Genomic DNA, 23,357 nt, shown 5'->3' on the forward strand with positions numbered 1-23,357 from the left:
GTAAATAATGACCAAGATAGTTATCTGTAGTTTACCGAACTAATGACTGATGTGTTTATCTAAAACCCGCGATCCGACCCGCATGTTATTTTTTCCACCCAGATCTGAACCCGGGAAAAAATGTTTTTTTAAAAACCACCCGCAAATCAGCTGTTTTTGCAGGTACCCGCGGGTACCCGACCCAGTGCAGGACTCTGTGTGACGTTCAAAAAAATGGATCCACTGATTCACAGACGTCTCTTTCACAATGTAAGTCTACAGGGAAAAAGTCTTTTTGAGCCCCTTAGCGTCACATGATGATGTAATTCCACTTTTGGCCACTCAGTAAAATAGGCTTCAAAGCCCGGTGCTTTTCCTGGGGGCTTGCTTAAGACAAACACGTTATCAGTTAAAAACACACCTTCAAGCAAGTAGCCCTGTTGTCTGGAGTGGCAAATCCCTGCCTCACTGGGCTGATGCTCCAAGTCAAGCCAAGCCAGTGCATGTGTATGGAAAAGGTCTACAATAGTGCTGTTGTTGGTAGCATGTGAGATACCAGTTTCTTTATTCTTAAATTAAATCCTTTTTAATCTTCTTACCCATCTTTTGGTCCTGACTCAGTGCTTTTAATAACATCAGCCTTCATCACTGAGGATCAATTATATTTTGATGGTGATGCAAAGATTAGTCCCTATATACAGACTCTACATTCAGTGAATGTAGAGTCTGTAGGCAAACCCTGGAGATCTTGCCTCCGGAAGAAGAGTGGAAGAGCCCTGGTTTCCGGTGCTAGGCTGTTTGTAGTCTGTGTGATATTGATCAATCACGTTTGAGCCGGCTGCAGTTGTTGCCAGGTTAAACAGTCCGTGCGGTGAACTAACGAGGCAGAACATAATTGGCGTCACTGCAATCTTAGTCTCGCTCACCAGACCTTTCTCAAGAAAAGAAAGGTCTGGCTGGGCCGACTCTCACTTTAAGATTGGAGAAAAAAATGCCCCCGTTGCTTGTATTTCTTTCAACCAATCACAATCGTTCTGGGCGGTGCCACAGCAACGGTGCGCTTGCAAAAATATTGCCGGGGGAAACAGGTTTTAGTGTAACACGCCCACAAAAATATCGCCTACAGGACGCAAACCATGGCAGAAAAATGGCTACATCCCTGCAAGATCAAACACCGCAAAAGTTAGTAAAGGATGTGTTGAAAACGGTTGAAAACTGCTACACAACCGGAGGTGGTAGGGCGGGACTTCAGCGGGTGGTTCGTTCCGTCCAATGAGAGGCTGATCTATGCAGCGAACTTCCGCCCACTCAGACTACTGCAAACTCTGAATCCATTGCAATGTTTCAGCATATTTACTTATATATAAATGGAAGTCGGAAACGAAAATTCGCCTCCTCCGCCCAAGTCAAACCGGAATGCCAAAAAATCGGGGGTCTGCCCCCAGAGGCTGTATCACCGTCTGCCGGAAGTCAGACGCCGAATACAGCCGATAAGTTCTGAGAATGTGCAAAGATGCGAGTCAACTTGTCATTGCGTAGTAGGCTACTTTGATGTAGTGAGTCTGCAAAGCTTTGGCCAATCGAATATGAGCAAGCAGAAGCACTGTGCCAGCATTCAGTATATCTATAGAAAACAGCATTGAGATTTTAATGTCCTGTTTTCCTGTCAGAACCCCATGTAGCTATAGGATGAGAAAGCATCTTAGTGGAGGCAGGGCCCAGTTGTGCTCTGCGCTTTACTGTCAGAGAGGAACCAAATAGCTGTTATACAGATGTCTCATTTTATTCACAAAAAATGGGTTGGGGCAGAGCTGACTTGAAGGCAGGGAGATATGAACCATTATCCACAAGTTTAGTGCCTGAGAACCTCCCCGAGTCATTGATACTCCATTAGGCTGAATGAAATGGTTATGATTGGGGGAGAGAGGGGTTTCAGTGGAATTTGAAAAAAAAAAAAAAAAAAAAAGGCCAAAATGTAATTTAGCAGCCCCGATCACAATCCTCTTTGTGGGTGAGGAAATGGGGAGAGGCAGCTGGAGGCTTTTCACAGACAGATAAAATGCTCTATTATTTTACTTTATCCTCTCTCAAGACCCACACACCCACACAGTTATTTGACTTGGCAGGGGAACGCAGAGAGCAGAGTCAAGGAGCAACACACAGCCTCTTATGTTTGTCCTTCTTGAGACCAGCGCTTGTTGGCTCTTAGCTCAGTCAGGTCAGGAAATCACTGCTGACCACTTGACTAGAGACTTCACTTCAAGTGTTTAGGTCAGGGTTCAGTGTTGAACATCATCAGAGGAAGAAGACTTGTACTTGCAAGATGGATGTGTTTTTAACATTAAAAATTATATATATCCAATTAAAAACTAATATATATTCCAGTGAAAACTATAAAGGACTACAAGAAACCTTGAGATTAAGCAACAGTCGATTTTTATTTTAATTACTTTGACAGATAATGCGCTTTAATATTTTTGTTGGGGAGGTTGCAACTAATGATTTTTTTCTCCTCATTAATCTAATAAGTTTTTGATTAAGCATTTAGTGTAGAAAATGTCAAATAAAGACAAATTGGAGTTATAACTCCAAGTTTTATCTTTCTTAATTATTCTGATAACCAGCCAAATTCCTGAAGTATTAATTTCATTATAGTGTGAAAGAAAAAAGAGGAAGTTCATGTTGGTACTTTAACTTTGCTCAGCTTCTGAGATCTAAGCAGTTGGGCATACTGATACATCGATCTGGATCGATATATCAATTTAATGATCAACGATCCAAAATTATCGATGCAAAATGAAAACATTGATACATATAATTAGTGTTGTCACGATACCAAAATCTTTGTTTCGGTACCAATACCAATATGAATTTCGATACTTTTCGATACTCTTTGGTACTTTTCCTAAGGAAAAGTCATTTTGGATACAAACCTTTAGAACAATAAATAGTAGGGGTGTAACGGTACCAAAAAAATCATGGTTCGGTAAGTACCTCGGTACGGACGTCACGGTTTGGTAACTCAAATGTTCCACCAAGTTTGTGTTGTCTCGTGTTGTCTCCCTTTGCGAGGCAGACTTTCTCTTGTCTTTTTTCACGTGCGCCAGCTGCGAATGTTGATACAGGTGTTGTCATACACACCACTTGTGCAATCTGTGCTCCAATAGGAACAAGAAAGGCGTTTGTGTGCATAAATGAGTAAAATAAATTAACTAAATTAATGAATTGAATCAATTTCAATGTACCGGTATTTTCCAAATGCAGTATAGTACCGTTTGGAATATCTGTCGTAGGCATCTGAATTGAATTGAAATTGTATGGTGGCAGCCTGTGTGATATCAGCAAATATCGTATTGTTGACCATAGACTCTATGTAATATTGTATTGTGATGGAACCTGTGATTTACACCCATATTAATCAGCCAGATCAATTCAAAACAGCAGCAGCAAATTACACCAGCTATACGTAAGTTCTCTCTTAAGTCTGGGTGTGAAGTCCACACCAACCAATCCGCTGAAACTAGTTAGTTTGATCATAAAGCTGTGATGATGTTTGGTTACACCATAGAGATATAAGGTTCATCATAGCCACTCTGGTTTAGAATCCACACTAACCAAAATACTGTTGCAGAAAATGACATTTTCTCCTCCTGTGGCCTTAAAGGAGATATCCATCATGTATCACGATATAGCCAAAAATATTACGATATTATATTGCCCACTCCTAATTGTGGACAAAACAAGACATTTGAGGAGATCATCTTGGGCTTTGGGAAATGGTGATAAAAAACCGTCACCTTTTTCTCACATTTTATAGACCAAACAACTAATCCATTAATCAAGAAAATAATTGAGTTGTCGATGGACAGTGAAAATAGTCTGTAGTTGTAGCTTTACTGTGGAGTTTTCATTTACATTCAGTGTTACTCACCAAAAGTCCCTTTGTGTATCCTTTAGGCCCAACCAACAGGTTGAATGCATTTTCCCCCTCAAAACATTTGCAAAGCCATTTTAAACCTGCATTGTTTACCTCTATGGTAACTTGCAAACAGTCTTCTTCCCTGCCTCTGCTGGTGCAGTGCTTTGTCTCCCATTGAAACACTGCCACCTGTAGAACAGTAAATTGGAGTCAAAAACTGGCATGAATGTTAAGGCCCTGACACACCAAGCAGACAGTCGGCCGTCAACCAAAGTCGGGTCGTCGGTGAGCATCTGTAGTCCTAGTTTTTGTGGTGTGTCCCGCACCGTCGACACTTCGGCGTCTGCGGCTTTTCGGCCAATTGAGCATGTTGAATCAGTGGCGGAGCTTGTCGGTGAGAGAGATCACTCTGATTGGCTGTTTAGGTTTAATTTCCTCGCCTCTGTAGCGAGTGAATCTGCCTGTAGTGGAACCGGGGCTAACCTAGCCTCGCGTCGCCTGGTGTCTATTCACTCTGAATTTTGTCTGGATTCTGGTTCCGGTCTAGGGAGCGGATGCGGTATTCACCAAATTCACCAAACTAAAAGTGTTCACCATAGTAAAACTTTAAATTCTGGCGCACCATTGATTTGGGGTGATGAGGGGTGTAAGAAAATCGATTAACTTAATGGCTTGGGGCTTTTCTTCCAAATTATATTCTTTAAATTAAAAGTTTCACCGCATTTTTATTAGCTTGGTGCTTTTATTTTTACGGAAAGGCACATCCATCGAATTCCGGATCCTGTCTCACTTGCCCTGGTTCCGTTTCCTTACCAAAATGGCCACTAACGGCCCCAGACTAGGGCTAACCTGTGCTTCCTCCTCAGGCACTTCTTCCCACTTTAACCTGAATAACAAACCTGAGCTAGCTGGGAGCGGCTAGCGGAGCGTTAGCTGCAGCATGACCGGAGGGAAGCACAGCCAGTTAGCTCCCAGCTAGCCCTGGCTCTCTGTTTGGATTCAAACGGAGAGCCAGGGCAAGCTGGGAGCGGCTAGCAGAGCGTTAGAAGCACAGCCAGTTAGCCTCCGCTAGTCTCTGAGCTAGCCCCGGCTCTCCGTTTGGATCCAACCGGAGAGCCGAGCCCTGGTTTGTTATTCAGGTTAAAGTGGGAAGAAGCAGCAGATTTGTCGGGCAGCTGAGTGAAGTGGAGCCTTCAGAGGAAACACCAGGACCGTCTGGATGTAATAGTCCGTGGAGGTGCTGCGGTGCTCGGCTGCACAGATAGGAAACCCCTCAGCTGACAGGATGTACCACTCTCACTCCGCTCTCTCTCACGCAGGCTCAGAACGTACGTGCCACTTGGCCGTCGGATGTAGTCCGTGTAGTGTGTTCAAATGCAACTGACACAGGGCAACGTGAGGCGACGTAGATGACGCAACAGTTGGCTTTCATCGCCGCTAGTTCTTTAATGTCGGTTTGGTGTGTTCGCACCTTTAAACTTGTGCTTTTCGCTGTCTGACGATATTTGATTAACAGAAAGGTAATTACATAGGTCTTATCATGGATATGATCAAATTATGTGACGTTGGATTATTTTGATCAAATATTGAGTAAAATACATTTTATTTTTGTATGACTGAAAAAAAGGTGCTTCAGAGATTTTAAAGAGCTGCAATAAATACAAGAATGTATTGATGACACAAAGTTTAATTTATAGATAAAGAAGGTAGATATCCTAAATGCCTTCATGCCTCAGTATTGTGTGAGAAATGTTTACATTTATAGATTAAACATTCTTTTTTGTCCTAGAAAAACTGAAAAAAGGTACCATCAAACATCTGTATATACATACAAAAAAATTCCACAGTTTTGACAGTATTCAAGCTGGATATCGTGAAATACGGAAAAATGTCTCATTTAACTCAATATTCAGATTTAAGTAATATCCATATAATCATACCAGTATCGTCAGCATACTAATTATCACAATTGAAAGTTCAGTGTGTAGGATTTAGGGGGCTTTATTGGCAGAAATTAAATATAATAGTAGGTAAATTTTCTTTACTGCATACTTGAAAATATAAATCGTGTTTTCATTACCTTAAAATGAGTCATTTATATTGAATTTCTACAGTAGCCCAGAATGGACAAACCAAACACTGTCTCTAGATGGGGACATTGAAGTTTTTGCATTCGCTGCTGTAGTGAGAAGCCCATTGGAAAAAAGCAGCATCGGAAAAACAACGTGAAACTGTTTTATTCAGTGTTTTTTATTAGTTTAAATCACCTGGTCTGTTTGTTTTGGGGAGAAAGAGACCTCTGTAGATAATTCAGCTCCCAGTAGAACCTTTCTGAACAATGAAGACTGAAGGAATTCTAATCAGGAGAAGTATCAGCTGGTTGCAATCTGCAGTCCTCTCCACTAGACACCCTTAAATTCCCTTAAATCTTACACACTGTTCCTTTAAGTGAGATTTGTTTTATTAACACCAATTATTGACATTTCTTTTTTGTATTGTTGATGTTTTTCATTTAGTGTTTGTTGATTTTAATTGTATTGTTACTGTTTAAATGGTCTCTATATGAAAATTCAGAGCGTATGAGTTGTCTGCACACAGTTCCCAACATGAAGGTGGCTGAGCCAGCAGCTAGCAACTGATGGTGCTAAAACAGCAGTAAATAACAGCAACAGTGCTGATGGAGCTAACGGTGTTAACTGGGGGGGAACCGGAAGGTGGGCGCTACGTTTCGACACCATCCCAATATCAGTGGTAACCGCCATATGAGCACAGTGCAAAGTGTTGCCAGCTAGCTAGCCAGTGGGATTCAAACATGCACTAACATGCACACCCGGCTGAAAAGGCTTACCACAGGAAAGCTCAGATTACGACACAGAGGGAACTTGACTTCATTCTCTGCTCAGGACGCCATTACTCAGCTATATCTTTACATTGCAAATAGTGGTTTGCTGCTATATTAAGGTCCTGAACATCATATTCAGAACTTTCAATAACACTGCATTCTGAGCTTGAGTGTCCCGTGTGTTCTCAGAATCTTCCACACAATTGTAGTCTTAAGGGCACTTTGGCTCTGTCTGCAGTTCCTAGAAATATGTCACATCAGCAGGCACTTGACTACTTGCAAATCCAAGTGTGGCCCACAATCACTGACATGAAGAGGCTCCCTGCAGCGTGTGTTACTGCTGTCAGCCCAGAGCGTCTTGCATGATGACTTAACAGTGTCTCCCCTTGTGTTTCCTTTTTAGGTGCTTACGTGTCTAAGGGTCGCTCAGGCTGGCTGATGCCGCTGGGGGAAGCCTTGTGGGAGAATGCTGACCTCCAGCTGTGTATCCCTATGAAGTTTAAGAGAGCGCCCCCGCTGCCACCCCCTCCCGGTCCAGCAATGTGCACCCTGCTTTTAGACATGCTCGCCTCAAACCCGGACACTCGGCCTCCAGCAGACCAGCTGGAGGCCAGAGTGTGCTCTGCTCTGAAAGAGGACTCCCACTGACAAAGTGCACTTAAGAGACCATAATGGCTATAACCACCACCGCCACTACATGGAAATATTGAAAGTGGACCCCCTGACTGCAGTGCTTCCAACATGTGTAAGAAATAACCACTTTACTGCCACAGAAAAGTGGGGATCAGAAATGTGTATGATTATATAGGACTGAAGGTGCTTTTCTTGTCACTGAGACAGAAGCTGAGCTGTAGGAAGCCACATAAAGGGAACACAGGGACATAAAGGAATATTGAAGCCTGGCTTTACTGCAGACCAAACACAATTATATTCAAACAAGTCCATATAAAGATCGAGTGTGACGTACTCAGGCTGTATTTGATGTAAGTGCCATGCTGTTGGTTAGGCCTCTGATGCTTGACACAGAAAATCAATTTTAGTGTGTACATATGGCTGAAATGAAATGTCAGGGATTGCTGCTGTTGCTGCTTGTCTGGGTCTGCACTATTCTGTTGACTCATTATCTCAACTTCCTACTGGGTGTAAATTTTGACTGATTATGTTAACATTGATCTTTTTATTTGTTGAGAAATGTAGCTTTATTATTTAGTGATTATTTTCTTAACCGAATATTTCCACCACACGTTGATGCAGCATGCTCACTGGGCTTCCACATCTCAGATCTGTAAAGTAAGTGATTAAACAATAGAAACATTTTATGCATTCCAGTGCAGTAGTATGGTAATAATAAATACTACCTTTGTGACACTAGTCATAACTGTTGTTGACATTGTCTGACATTGGCAGATTCAATGCTATGGTCTTTTTGTCGGTTGTAGTTTTTGGTGTTTTTAAAATAAATGTAGGCTTGGGTGGTATCACGGTATTACAGTAGAGCAGGGTATTGGTAGAAATCCTGAAGGTTTGATTTTAATACAATAAAAATACAGATGCTTGTCACATTATATAAAGGTTGCTGGGAAACCTATACAGCATAGTATCACAATATTTTTGTGTGGCAATTTCACATCATTACAGAGACGAGTATCGATTTTTTTCTTACATAAATTATTATTACAAATTAAACTTTTGGTAGACTACTAGAATAACATAGTCAATTGCTTTTTCAGTTCATTTCAGTTCAGTTCTTTAGTCACTTTATATCATCTTAGTGCTGCACACAAACACCATCATGTACTGTACATTCCCCTGAAATGTAAGAAAGGTTTAAGGTATGAAAAAAAGATACCACCCAAGCCTAATTATGTGTTAATAAGGTGGAGTACAGCTTTAAAATGTGCCATGAATTGGTATTTAAAACAATGTTGTTTTTTTAAAGTTGAAGATTTATATGCAAATTTAAATGACTTGAAAATGTTTGTTTTTTTCTATAAGCGTTTATTTTAAAATGTTTTTTCCTCACAATTTCACTGTTGTGTTTTGAATCAGTCACATTTTGAATGATGATTTTTTTAAAGCATAGAGCATTATGAAAGTTAAGTCAAACTACTGTCTGTGACTGCGTGAACATTGTTTTGTGATATCTGCACTGAAAACTAAACGGGCTCGCTGTATGAGGCTAACAGTGACTAACGATCACATATATACCATCCCCTCGTGAACAGGAAATTAAAGGCAGCCATTAGGAAGGTTGCAGATCGTATCCATACCGAGTCCACAGCATTTATTACTGGTCATCAGTCTTAGTCATTGACAGTCCATATCTTAGATGGCTACTTATTTCTGAAGTTTTTTGCCCACATGCTTGAAAAAACATGCAACTGTTCTGAACCCTTTTTTAAATGTAATGTTTTTTAATAAAGCTGATATTGTAAAACTTTGCAGTTTTGCTTAAGTGAGAATAATGGCCCACAAACAGGCCTTTAGAATAACACAATTAATGCAGCATTAGCATAAAAGGAACCATCATCATCCTACCACCTTTGTTCGTCACTGTCCCTGTGATAAGACTCTCAGCTCAGCAGTGTCTTGTGATGTGGCCATCAGAAGCACAAGTAAAGATCTGAGCTAGAGAGGCTTGTTCACCTAACCTCACCGCTCCCAGCTCAGTGTGGTTGTCTTTGAAAGATTTGATTGTCACTGGTGAGAGTGACTCCTCACGCTCTGCTGGCCAACTAATAGCTCCCTTAGACGACCTTTGACCTCCATACTGCTCAACAGAGTTTAGAGGAATTGAGCTTTGGATTGAATGTTTTACAACTATGTTGGCAAAATGTTTTTTCAGGTCTGTCTCAATACGATACTTCCATACCCATATGTGCATTTTAAGAATACCTTTAATTATTCCTCCTGTCAGTATTGGGTGTGAAGCTCTGCCCTCTTGGTGTCAATATAAGAGATTGGGAATGACAGCCAATGTGCAGCCCTTGTTTGTTGTAAAAGTGCATTTATAAGATAATACTTTTTTAATTTTAATCTTTTACAGTTTCAAAATAACAACAAAAGGAAAAGGGCCTGAAGCAAAAGTTTGGACACCCCATGTGGTCAGTACTTAGTAGCACCTCTCTTGGCAGGTATCACAACTTCTAAACACTTTTTGTATCCACCTTTTTCACCCATTCTCCCTGCAAAAGGCTTTGAGCTCTGTGAGATTCTTGGGCCGTCTTGCATGCACTGCGCTTTTGAGGTCTATTCACAGATTTTTAATGATGTTTAGGTCAGGGGACTGTGAGGGCCATGGCAAGACCTTCAGCTTGCACCTCTTGAGTTAGGCCATTGTGAATTTCAAGGTGTGTTTAGGATCATTGTCCTGTTGTAAAAGCCACCCTCTCTTCATCTTCAGCTTTTTTATAGATGGCGTGATGTTTGCTTCCAGAATTTGCTGGAATTTAATTGAATCCATTCTTCCTTCTACCTGTGAAATGTTCCCCATGTCACTGGCTGCAACACAGCATGGTCGATCCACCCCTGTTGCAGTTGGAGGTCATATTTTTTCTTTCTGCAGGTCTTTTTTTTGCAGTCAAATAAGGGTTTCGATTTGCCTTTATGGCAATCCTATAAGCAGCTCTCTGAGAAAGTTTTCTTGGTCTGCCAGACCTCAACTTGACCTCCACAGTTCCTGTTAACTGCCATTTCTTAATTACATTATGAACTGAGGAAACAGCTACCTGAAAACNTGGGTGAATGTGACTCATAGTGTAAAAGCACTTTGAGTGGTCAGATGACTAGAGAAGTGCTATACAAGTGCAGGTCCATTTACCATATCTTCCTATAGCCTTCTCCTGCTTTGTGGGCATCAATTATTTGAGTTTTCAGAGTGCTAGGCAGCTGTTTAGAGGAGCCTGTGGCTGCTGATTGTTGGTACAAGGTTTCAGGAGTCAGAGTATTTACAATACTTTGAATTTTGCATCACCTGGTCCTTCCTAATGATGATTGTGAACAAGCCATAGCCCTAACAAGCTAGTTATGGTCTGAGACACTGGTAAAAGTTGTCTGAGAGCTCAAATGTCTTGGGGTGCCCAAATCTTTGCATGGTGCTCCTTTCCTTTTTTTCACTCTAAAATTGTACGAAAGAAAAACGAAAAAAATATAGGCCTACTGATCTTGGTTAAAATGTTGAAAAGCATGTTTCAACTCAGTTAATCTTCTACTCAAGTAACTATTCACAATAAACAAAATTTTGTCCAAGAGTGCCCACATTTTTGCACGCCATTGTATGTTAAAAGGTGGATGTCACTGATGGCAACCAAAGACCAAGAACTGGTTGCCATTACCATCAAGCCCTCTTAAGTAGCGTAAACTGGAGTGATGCTGAGTCACTGTATCCACAACAATAAATGGAAATCAGATAATGCATACATTTAGGGAGGAGTAGAATATCTTCAGCATCAACACACATAGATCCTTCTGTTCTTTTCCTCTGGTTATTTTTGTAGACCTGTCCTGTAACCTTCACTTGAGTGGAGTTTAAGTGAACCTGCTATCCTTCTGCTCATGTTGCAGTGAAGATTAGAGCACACTGCCTCCTCTACAGCACAAATCAGCTCTGCACAGACTCAGCGAGACTGAGCGAGGGGTGGGGGGGTCCTTTCACATTTCACAGCTGATAGCAGGAGTGAGCAAGCGTAGAGAGAAAGCCCGAATGTGGCCTATTCCTCAATGCGTCAGGACTGCAACAGCAACACACAGCAGAGCCCAGTCACGACACGGGGGCCGCATCCAGGAAATTACGCATGGCCGTTCAGCTTCAGTCGCCCCGTGCAGTTGGAATCTATATGAGACATAGGTCGCTGCATGAGCCCTTTGTGCTTTATTGCTTGATATTTTTCAAATGACAAAGCCTTTCCAGTAACAGTGTGGCTGAACACAGCATTCAGTCAATGTTCAATAGACAGGTTACTGATGGAGATGTAATTGGAAAGACTGTGTCAAATGAGCCAGTAAAACACTCTCATAGGGCAATCATCAGGGGTCTGCTGCAGGGGCTGGCACCTTTGACATTGGGGGCTACATTTCAGGAGCCACTCTGAAGATGTGACCTTTATCGGGATGCTAAAACCTTTTCGGCTATTCTGTCATTTAGGTGTAATTATTAAAATGTCTGCAAAGATTTCTGCATCATCAAGGACTTCTCTCACAAAACAGGACACCAACAGTAACTGAAATATACTTTACTGGTCAAGTGACGTGTTCAGCATCTGGAATATACCAGAATACACATGAAGCCCAAGAATGCATGACAGAAAAACAAGAAACAGGATTAACTGAGGGGCTTTAAAAAGCAATTTATGTAATGCTAATATTCAATTTCCTGCCCTATAAATCAAAATTGTGCAATTACACGACAGCTGCCCAGCAAGGACACTTCCCACAGTTCATTCATCCACTGCCAAGCAGTAATGAACGCTTGACTCATAATGGGTTTTCTATTTAATTGCAACATAAACATGATTAACTCAAAGCGTGGCGCTAAACAGGTTTCTAATCCTCGACAACACACACAAACTATATAAGGGATATCCAGACATTCAGATGTTTCTTTACCAGACACATGGAACATCTGAGCAGAATTAAAAGGTCTCAGCGGGATTGTTCTTAGTTCCTGGAATCAGTGCTGCTGGCTCAAACAGAGTTCATTGACAAGGCACTGGTGGTACAAATTTGCTTCAGTGTGGAAAGCTAAAAATACCAACATGCTATTGTTTGTGTGTTTTTAGTACCAGTTCAGTTCTTTTGCTGTAGCAGTAAAGAATGTTTGCATCTTAAATTCACAAGATGCTCTGGCTTCATCTCAAATAACTTTTATTCCTCACACCCTCTCCTCACAGCGTCTCCCTATCTACAGAAAGTGGAGGAGATGCAGCAGTGTTCCCTGGTGTGGAGCAGATAAGAAGCAGGAACGGGCAGAAAAACTCAACCATTATCTCCTCTGATGCTAAGAAAACAGTTTCACTACACATACTGCACCAATCATGTCCCGAAAATATCATCTTAATAAATACAATAATGTGTGTGTGTGTATGTGCGTCTGTATCCGCTGTCCAGATAAAAAACATTGTCCAGCTTCAGTCCATTCCAGGTCCATACAGGTCCTTCACCATATATGGTCCCTCCAGCTCATAGCCCATCTTTCTGTAGTAGTTCCTTGTTCCTACACCTGCAAAACACACAAAGAAGACAAGAAGTTAATCAGTACTGGAGAACTACACAAATAAAAAGATATAACACTACTGCTTTATATGATGTGTTAATTATCCTTCAGTAGAGCTTAGATCGGGCCCAAAAAATCCAGCCCGACCCCACCTGAGCCCATGCACGTTCTGTCCAAGCCAAGCCTGGCCCGTCCCTTTAACTGTAATTATGAGCCCGGGCCCGGTTTATACCCGACATTTTTTTAAGGATACGAATGTGGACATTGAAGGCTGACTCTCGTCTTTCTTTCCATGGCAAGCCTTCGTCATGTGCCTCTTAAATGTCGAGGTCCCCGTCTTTTTGCTGTCATGTACCTGCATTGTGCTGCACTTGGTACACTCGACAAAGCAGACACACTTTGTCACCGTTGACAACTCGCATGTGCGCAGCCAGTGGCGCCGTCAAGGGGGGGCCGTGAATGGCCCTGAATAAGATTTGCCAAGTGGTTGCATAGAAAGGAATCATGTGATCTATCAGCTCAGTACCATCTATCAATCAGCTGATCCATCAGTTGATTGGGCTGCTTGAGATCAGCTGATGTAGCTGGGATGTGAGCTGAGCTTGACATCGTGTCCTGCCTGAACTAATGCTATGCTCAATTTGTGAAAACTTAAGCCAATTATTATTAACAGCCAATTTTAGCTTACTACAGATAAATATGTATTTATGTATATTTCAGCTGGTAAGTCACAAGAAATGGTTTAATATGTTTAATTTAGTAATTTAGAAACAGAGTCACTTCAGCTGTTAATATTTCACTCATGACATACTGTGGCCACAATTCTTTAATAACCAAATCCATGTCTGTTTCTGACACAATGTCACTCTGCTCCCAATTTTGTGAGCAACGTAAACACTTCAACAAATACACACTGCTTAAACTTTTTAATCAATCACTTTCTAGCCATTATATGTATTTAAATAGGCATCAAAAATTAATGTTTAATGCACTTCATTGATCCATAAATAAACACATTCTGGGACAGCGTGTCACTTTACACTTGTTACATACACTTTGTCTTTTCAAACACTTCCGTTTTCACAGGATATGTACTGGGGATGCACAATAATATTGGAACATCATCGGAACTGGCTTGACTTGACTTGATGATCGCAAAAATAAAATGGGGAAAAAATTGGATATATCGATATTGGTATCAGTTATCAACCAAATAAGTTGTTATATACCGGCATATTGGATATCGGCAAAAAAAAAAAAAAACAGTATCTTGAATCCCTAATATGAACAGTTTCTGCTCGTTACATCATAGTCTTTTTCAAAATAAACTTTCAATGTGCATAAAATGTCAGTGTGCATCAGTATCTGACGCGGATGTCTAAATACCAAGCGGCAGTATTTGACAAGTTCCGTTGTTGCTCGCTCCATCAACAACTGCTACTGCCCACTGCGTACAATACCACCACGAAGGGTGCTGAGATCACTGACAAAACAGTGGTATTTGACAACTTGGGAAGAAGAACAAGTTGGAATATGAGTGATTCTTAAAGTATCTGTCATCCAAAGCTGATTCATACTGAAAGACAAGCTTGTCCCTCAGTTCATTAAATCCCTGCAACCATCTGAAGCAGCGGGACATATGTTAACAAATCTGCAGCCTCTGATTGGAGATGTGCTGCACCAAAGCGCAGTGCCATTAAGTGCGGCCGCCCACTGTGTTTTCCTTTATTAAATCACATGCAAATGACACCAGGCTGCTACAACATAACCGCACACACCTCTACACACATCAAATGGGTCTGTTCCAACTTGGTACTCTGCTGGTTTATGCGGGAGATGTCCCATTACAAGAGCTCATCAATCCTCTGCTTCACAGCCTTCTTTCAAACTTATTTTAGCAAAAGTGGTGTTTATTTTTTTTAATTTTATTTTATTTTTGAAATGCATTATGCTGCTGTATCATGTGACCTCAGAATACTTACACCAAGCATTATATTGATGACATCATATAAAAGCTTTACCAAATAACAAGTTTGTTATTTTATTATTATTTGCTTTCACCATCATTGCTCTAATTAAATGTACTGTAAGTAACTTTATATACCATTTTTTAATGCCAATGGGTGAACGAATTTAATGTGACTTAAAACTGAGACCTTCCCTGACTTTTTCAGCTGCCTATAACAGCGTGTGGACTGATTTCTATGCAAAGGATTTGGGACAAATTTTCTGGGAAAATCCAAAGGATGTGACATTATGTGAGTGCCTTATCTCTCTTCAACGCTGCTCAGTGTGCAACACTAGCTAACATTAGCTAAGACATGAAGTCTTAGCTGCTTTCGCTGAGAGGAAAGCTGATGGCAGCTCTGGAGAGGGGCGTCAACCCCAGTGGAAACTCGAATTCAATTAGCTCCGGGGGTCTGACTCTGATGCTGGTCCACCCAGACTACCTGCCAGATCAGCAAACTTTCTGTTGCTGCCCTTACACAGGTTAGACCCTCCACTGTGGCTGGCCACCAGTGTGCTGTGACCCCTGGCACTGGGGTGTGCGCAGGCTGAATTTGAGTCGCTACTGTGGCAAAGGTCTATCTCCAAAGCTGCCGTCCGCTCTCCACCTGGCGAAGCAGTGTCCTCGGGGTGGGAGTGAGGCAGGGCCCAGTTGTGGTCTGATAAACAATAATCCATCAAATTCAATCCCCCATATCAAAAATTCAGTGCTCACCAGTGCTCTCAGAGGTAAAAAGTATCCTACAGGATACACTGACATGTAAAATATATTGCAGTTTTAGCTGGCTAATATTAGCTATTTTTTCCTTGCCAACACAGACAAATTGTTAGCTAGCTAATGTGTCAAAATCCTGTCTTGAGTGGATAATGCATCTAATTAATCCAGACTCCAGTGGCTCATCTGCTAGTATAAAGACCTTTTTTTTGTGTTTGTAAACAGATATTATGTTTTTATTGGGCAGACCAAACTGGTAGCAGAAAGGGACTATAGTGGTGTCGGTTTGAGTGCCAAATAAAATGTGAAAAGCACTATAATGTTTATATTTCTCAACAGATTACAATGAGTAGTTTTTATATCCATGAGTTTATGATCTACCTGTAGTAAAGGAAAAAAAATGACTATCTGCAGTGAATTAGAATCTCAATATTTAGGCTATAATCACTGCTGGATGCTCAGTAGAGGAATATGTATTAGGCCGAATTATTTATGTGGTGAAAGATAAATCATCATGAGAATTGTAAAAACTTACATTTGTCAAGCATGGATTTGACGTATTGTCCTTGATTAAGAGCTGTAATACTGCTGCCATCAATAGTTGTGGACAAAGTACAACTTGTCAACTTGCTAGCATGCTAGCTAATGATGTTTTCTAACACCTTGATCATAACAAAGTATATTACCTTCTACACTGCTCACTTTAGAAAGGCCACTACGAGAAAAGGTGCACTTTGTTTATGTTAACATATAGCCCATGTGTGTTTGGATCGGTTCCCATCTGCATCCAGGCAGGGAAAATTAAAGACTCACTAACATTAGCGATGTAGCTAATGTAGCTAGCGCACTAGCTATAGCTGATCATTGACAGCTAGAAACAAAAAATCTGTGATCCATTGTCCGTTTCATAATCTACACAAAGATCATATTTTCTTGTGGTGTTCTTTCTAAAATGAGAAGTGGTGAAAGTTACTATATTCTGTTATGATCAAGGAGTTAATAGGCAGACAGCGTTAGCTAGCTAGTTGAAATGTTGTTGGGCCCTAGGCCTTTTTTGGGGTATTTTTACTGCCTTTACTTTTAAGGTCATATCACAGTCATTATAAAGGCTACAAACACATGCTATATCTTGTTTTTTTCAGGACAATCTGGGATATCCAGATTTGCCATTATTACATATCCTTCTGTGTGCCTGTATCTTATATTAATTTTTATATAGCCTAGATGGGAAAAAAAAAAAAAAAAAAAAATCTGTGTGACTAAATTCTCACATTTTTACATGTATGTCACCATAGCAAGTTGGAAGTAGACATATTTAAGCAATATCACACGAGAGGGAATGATGTTACTGTATATCGTCACGGCTGTGATTCGGCCAAAGACAATTACAGCCGTGACGATATACAGTACATCACTCCCTCTCGTGTGATATTGCTTTTATACAACAGGTCAACAACAGCTTAAACAGCAATGCTGAGTAAGGAAATGTTAACAAAAGGTGATGAAATAAATGATTTAAGTATGTTAAATCATGTAGCTCCGCGAAAAAACAACAGTTCCCCCAGTCTGTTGCCAGGCAACGCAGCACACACGCCAGGAACTCACAAGCTGCTTTGTATTTACATTGATCTGCAACTGTGCAACTTCGTCCAGTTCGGCTGATGAAACGTTGGCAAACCTGGATGTTGGCACGGCCGGATTCAGCTTCCACTCTCCCTCATCCTCATCAGCACATCCTGTTTGCCTGACCGTGTTTGCTTCATTTTTGCTCCTCTCCAGTTTGTCGAGGTCGGCTGATGTTACACAAACACACCTGGAGGTCTGCACAGAAGAGTCCTGGCTTTCCTTTTCCTTGTCCTCTCATAATTTAATTCAAATGTAATTTTGGGGAAAATATCCATCTTCTTGGTGTAACGCTAGTGTCAGTTTGCGTCAATGTAGCGAGTGTGACAGCTGGTTAATTAACGGTTGTATTTATATTTATAACACCTGTGAGCGGAGTGATTTTACTGTTACATGTCCCAGTGATGTTGTACTCTATATCAGCACTCATGGAATGCCTCTCGTCCAATCAAATTACTCCGTTGGAACTAACTGTTGTATAATCTGCTATATGAAGAGGGGAGACTCTCTGGAATCCACCCAAGAGTAATGTGTGTGCAAAGCTGTATGAAAGCTTTGTTATATATAATTTTAGTGTTCTTTATAATTTCTTTTCGTTGTGAAAACATTGGACCACCAACAAGTGAAGATTTTTGTCTTGATAACTGAATTTATGACAGCAGTCTGAAATCTGCCTTGACAGCTGCTGTCATCCTGGTGGCTGACTTAGTCAATTTGTGAAGCCACAGATGAGTTGTCACTTGCTAATTAGCTCAGTCAGATAGAAGATGCTCCTCGGTGTCAGAGCTTGTAAGTTCAAACCTCAACTGAAGCAAAATGTACATTGCAATGGCAACTTTCTTGTTGTCTTCCTATTCTGCCTCTTGTTGCTCAGAATTGCCTAAATTTGCCTAAAATTGCCCGGCCCCGACCATTGCTGCGTTGCAGCTATAATCTTTTTTTGTATTCCTGTTCTGACATCCAGCGGCACAATAAAGGCACTTTTATTCCTGGTATCTTAACTGTTTCTGTCCAGTGTCCACTGATTTCTGCCATCAGTATGCGTGGGCAACTGCTGTGACAGAACTATGACTTCCACTGAAAACTGGTCTAATGACTAGCTGCTTTCCCTCTGAAAATGACTTTATCAGCTAATGTCACTATGGAGCCAACACAGATCCATACAGTGTAGCTTAGTGACAGCTAGCTGACAAACCTTAGCTCGCTGGCTCGCTAATGCTATCTGAGTGGATATGTTCGTTAGCTAGCTAATTGCCAAATTACTTCACTATCTAACGTTATCTATGATACCAACTTATGTATTATAGTACAATAAATAATGGTATTGATATGGCCAACAAAACATGATGCAACAGTACAAAGCAAAATTGTATAATGATTGCTTTTTACTAGCCAAGAATGATGCAAGGCGGGGGTGGCCAACAAGCTAACCGTAACATTAGCCAAGGTTGGGGCGTCGGTAGCGTAGTGGATAGTGCCAGCGAGCCATGTACAGAGGCATTGCCTTGCTGCAGCGGCTGCGGGTTCGAATCTGACTCGCGGCCCTTTGCTGCATATCAGTCCCCACTCTCTCTCTCTCCCATTTCACTCCTGTCATTAAAGGCAAAAGCCCACAAAAGTAATCTTAAAAAAAAAAAAAAAAAAAAACATTAGCCAAGGTTAGCCAGCTAGCAATAACTAGGCTAATGTTACACAGCATGTACCTCATTGTTTATTTCGTTAATGAAACTATGACGAAAATTTTTCTTCAACGACTTTTTTACCATAACGATAACAAGACGATGATGAGCTAAAAATAGACCTTGATAATAAAACTAATAAGAAATCTTTGTTTTTAATTTTTGGTGATGAGACAAAACGCAATTATCTTCAAATGCTGCATGAGCGACAGGCTCAAGTTATTTGTAGTTGTAGAAAAACTTGTTTAAATGAAATTTTCATATAACCTGTCACTTTGATTCTAAGTTCTGATACATGAATTAGCCTCACTGGATTAGTTTAAAAAATAAAAAAACATGTAGAAAACATAATGACTGAAAGCAGACTTAAATGTCAATGAAGTTTTGTTGACTTAAACTAGACTGAAACTATGAATAATAAAAATGAGTAAAATGTGACTAACACTAATAGGCTGTTTTGCCTCAACACTGCAAATAGCAGGCTCGTTAGCATCACAAAGCCAGTGGTCCAAATTGTAACGTTATTCAAAATTCAAAAATTGTAATTGATTTTCCAGCATTCTATTAACACAATATTGGTCAATCACAATAATAGGGTGTCCGCGGGGTCTTAAAAAGTATTAAAAGTTGATAAATCAAATGTCGGAAAATTAAGGCCCTTAAAAAGTATTAAAAAGTCTTAATCGCGATTTTATGAAGTATTAAATTTTCTTGGCATTCAAGCTTTGACATAAAGTATCCATGAATGTATGATTTATTTTCCTCCTTGCGACTAGACAACAGTGTCTAACAAGAGGTTGAATGATGCTCTCCTGTGCTGTTTTGTTTCTTACCTGAGATAACAGCCAATTTGCTGGATCCATGCTCATCTCTGGCAATTCTCTCTGCCTCCTCCATCAGCATCATACCAAAACCCTGGAAGCAGTGGAAAAGAACAGACAAAGAAAATCAGTCACTTTTCAAAACACTTTGAGCTACGTATGCCTTATTTTGTGGTTAATCTCAGTCTCTGCAATTTTTCTGGCCTCATGTGGGCCAAAGAAAATACAGGCCAGGATTGATGTCTTACAGCGTCAGAGAAAAACAATCAGATTCACAGCTGGAAAAGACATCAAAGTGTTTGGGTATCTACTTCATATGTACAGTCTATGTGTGAAAATGCAGCCACCTGATGCTGGAACTTGCTGGGGTCTCGGCTGCTGACGGGGACGACACTGCCGTAAACGTGCAGCTCACGGACGATGGACACTCCTCCTTTCAGCTCCGCACGGAAGGACTGCGGGGAGCAGCGACGCAGACGCAACAGGCCAATCAGGATGTCCTGCTCAGGATCCTCATAGGAGAGGAAGGTCTCCCAGCCACCGTTGGCCACATAATCCCTCCGCACCAGCTCCACCTGAACACACACTCTACTTTGTTAAAGTTGTACAAAAAACACTCCATTGGTAAACAGAAGCTTTTTTTTGGATAGAAAAATACGTTTCATTGATTCCATTGATCTCTGACTCTGTAAATGAAAATGCACTTTCAGGATGCTGTCCATTACCTGGTAAGGTCTGACTTTGTGGTGGATCTCCTGAATGCCCACTTCTCGTGTTCTCACATCTCGACACTGTACACACAGAAACACTTAAATGGGTCAAACCAGTTAAGAAACTAAAAATGTTGGGACGTCCCGAAGAATCTAATGTTTACATCAATTTGAATTTTTACACAAAAAGGCTGGAATATGAAACTGAAAATGTTTTATGGACAAAAGAAAAAATGAGTGGCAGCCTCTGCTGTAACAGTTAACATCAAATGATCATATGATATTGTTTCATATCAGTCACATGCCCCTAAATCGCATCGAATCGAAATTGTATCATGACAGACTTCATAATATCAGAAAATATTTTATCGTTGTCCGACGAATCGATATAATATTGTATCGTGATGAAACTAGTGATTTACACGCCTACTAAAAACCTATTCAAAAAACCCAATGACTTCAAGATGAGGGAACCAGAAGTGCTAAAAACTTAACTCATTCCTGGGTTTTAGGATTAATTCCTGGGACACTGTATGGCAAACACATTTATACTGGAGAGGCTGAGATTTTATAATGAAGATAAAGGAGATGTGTTTGATAAGATCTGGGTGCCTATACAAAAAAACGTTTTCATGGTAAAAACTATTGTTTTGTTTCTAATGTACAAAACCTTACTGTGTATACTTATTTTTTCTTTATTTTTAAAAAATTTGCTTTGTATATAAACCTTTGTACTTTTTAAAAGGAAAACTGCTCAGTATTTAATTTAATTATGACTGTGGTTATTGATGTTTTCCAGGATGTGCTCTGCCCATTAGTGTTCTTTTCTTTTTCGTTTTTGTTCATATTCATGCTATGTTCTTACAAAATAAAAAACACATCTAAAAACAAAGGCTAAGGCGGTAAAAACAGATTTTACAATTGATTCTGAATGTTGTCTTTTATAATGAATAAACAAAAGGTACTGAGGACAAAGCAGAACCAGGCAAAATGTTTTCCGAGTGAGGCTGGTGGGAAGTCGCAGAAGCTGCCACTGATTTCAGCCTGAGAGTCAATACCAGCCTCAGCCCAGCTCTTTACCCCATAGGTGTTTTCTGATGAACAGTTTGGATGAGTCTTTTTATCCCGAGTGTTTTTTGATGGAAGTTGGTGAGGGGTCTTCTGCTTCATGTGTTGTGCTGGTTGGTTAAGTGCCCCCTCCCCTGGTGTTGTCAGGCTGGATGAACTTCAACTGTTGTCATCTACCTTCCAACATAAATTCAATAAATGTGTGGAGGGCGTGAAAGAGAGGGTGCTCCAATCCTATGCTCCAACACTTCTAAACTATACTTGACAGATTTTTAATCTGTCATCTTTCTCTATTATAGCTACGTATGCAAATTATTCTGACAGTCAGTCAGCATTTGTCTGTTGGCAGCCGCGCCCTGCAAACTTTTGTGGTACCTGTTTGGATCACATCCCAGCTGGATGAGTCGATTAGCTTCTTCATTCAAAATAAGCTGACACGGTGTCTTTGAGTCTAATAGGAGAGTCTCACCTCAGTGCCCATGTCTTTCATCCGGGCCAGTGCCAACTCTCTCAGGTTGCCATGTTCCACTCCGGAGCTCACCAGCGGCATGGGGATGTCCCTGATAGGCGGAGCAAGAGCAGGAAGCAGGGAAAAGGCAGATGACACAAGTGCAAAATTATGGAAAAGTAGCTTAACATGGGATTTTACAGGTACAACAGCATAAAAATAAATCTATACCTGGGGCCAAGTTCATATATTCTATATTCTAAAAGTGTGTAAGCCCTAACCTTTAGGTTTTTGGTCAGAGTAAACTAGAATGACAATCTCGCAGTTGTATGCCTCCGTGAAGTTGCAGTTAAAGTCTACGAAAACATGGATGCTTCACACATCTTCCCCCCGACAGCACACAAGATCTATACAATCAGCATAGTTTCAAGCTGACACCCAAGATTAGAGTTACCAATTCAGTATCCTGAGATATGATGCTGAGTAATGGCCAGAAAAGAGTTTTATGCAAAACATGCCCAAGTGGACATTTGTGCCAAATTTGAGGAAACTTCCCCAAGGCCTTCTTGAGATATTTCGTTCACGAGAATGAGACAGACACAAGATCACAGTGACCTTGTCCTTCAACTACCAAATTTCAATCAGTTTATTATTGAGTCGAAGTGGATGTTTGTGCCAAATTTAAAGACATTCCCTCAGTGCATTATTGTGGTATCGCAATAATAAGAACGGAATGGACAGACTGGGTATACGGACGTACCAACATATGGACGGACACTCAAAAACATAATGCCTCTGGCCACAGCTATTGCCAGCACGGAGACATGAATAGAGCATAAAGAGACAGTTCACCTCAAATTCAAAAATACATATTTTTCCTTTTACCTGTAGTGCTATTTATCAGTATAGACTGTTTTGGTATGAGTTTTGGTCGAGTGTTAGAGATATCAACTGGAGAGATGTCTGCCCTCTCTCCAATATAATGGAACTACATTGCTTAAAAAATTAAGGGAGTGCTTACTCATCACAGTATAACACCAAGTCAGTTAAACTTAAATAGGGGCAAAAGCAAGACAACCCCCATTAAGGGAATGGTTTTGCATGTGGTGGCCACAGACAGTTGCTCTCTCTTCATCCTTCCTGATTGATTCTTCTCTAGTTTTGTGTTCTGCTAGTGTCCTTGTCACTGCTGGTAGCATGAGATGGTAGCAGCACAGGTAGTCCAGCTCCTCCAGGATGGCACATCTAGTATATGTGCAGTTGCAAGACGGTTGGCTGTGTCTCCCAGTACAGTCTCAAGAGCATGGAGGATACCATTAACGTTAACATTTCACA

General features: G+C 40.8%; 2 protein-coding genes across 3 annotated transcripts in view; one reads left to right on the forward strand and one right to left on the reverse strand.

Moving 5' to 3' along the window:
- The window catches only part of si:ch211-63o20.7 (Serine/threonine-protein kinase pdik1l-B-like), a 24,915-nt gene extending 14,536 nt beyond the window's left edge, over positions 1-10,379 (forward strand). The window contains exon 4 of one of the 2 annotated variants that reach the window (XM_050058710.1): positions 7,144-10,379. In XM_050058710.1, coding sequence (XP_049914667.1) covers positions 7,144-7,388 — 245 coding nt within the window. In that variant the 3' untranslated portion in view covers positions 7,389-10,379. The remainder of the gene's footprint in view (positions 1-7,143) is intronic. The other variant, XM_050058709.1, reaches the window with a different exon arrangement.
- Positions 10,380-11,955: 1,576 nt separating this feature from the next.
- The window catches only part of elp3 (elongator acetyltransferase complex subunit 3), a 39,722-nt gene continuing 28,320 nt past the window's right edge, over positions 11,956-23,357 (reverse strand). The window contains exons 11-15 of the mRNA XM_050058551.1: positions 22,044-22,134; positions 20,522-20,587; positions 20,144-20,371; positions 19,809-19,890; positions 11,956-12,957 (exon numbers count right to left, since the gene is read on the reverse strand). Coding sequence (XP_049914508.1) covers positions 12,866-12,957; positions 19,809-19,890; positions 20,144-20,371; positions 20,522-20,587; positions 22,044-22,134 — 559 coding nt within the window. The 3' untranslated portion in view covers positions 11,956-12,865. The remainder of the gene's footprint in view (positions 12,958-19,808; positions 19,891-20,143; positions 20,372-20,521; positions 20,588-22,043; positions 22,135-23,357) is intronic.

This window comes from Epinephelus moara, chromosome 12, assembly GCF_006386435.1.
Source record: "Epinephelus moara isolate mb chromosome 12, YSFRI_EMoa_1.0, whole genome shotgun sequence".
Taxonomy (NCBI): domain Eukaryota; kingdom Metazoa; phylum Chordata; class Actinopteri; order Perciformes; family Serranidae; genus Epinephelus; species Epinephelus moara.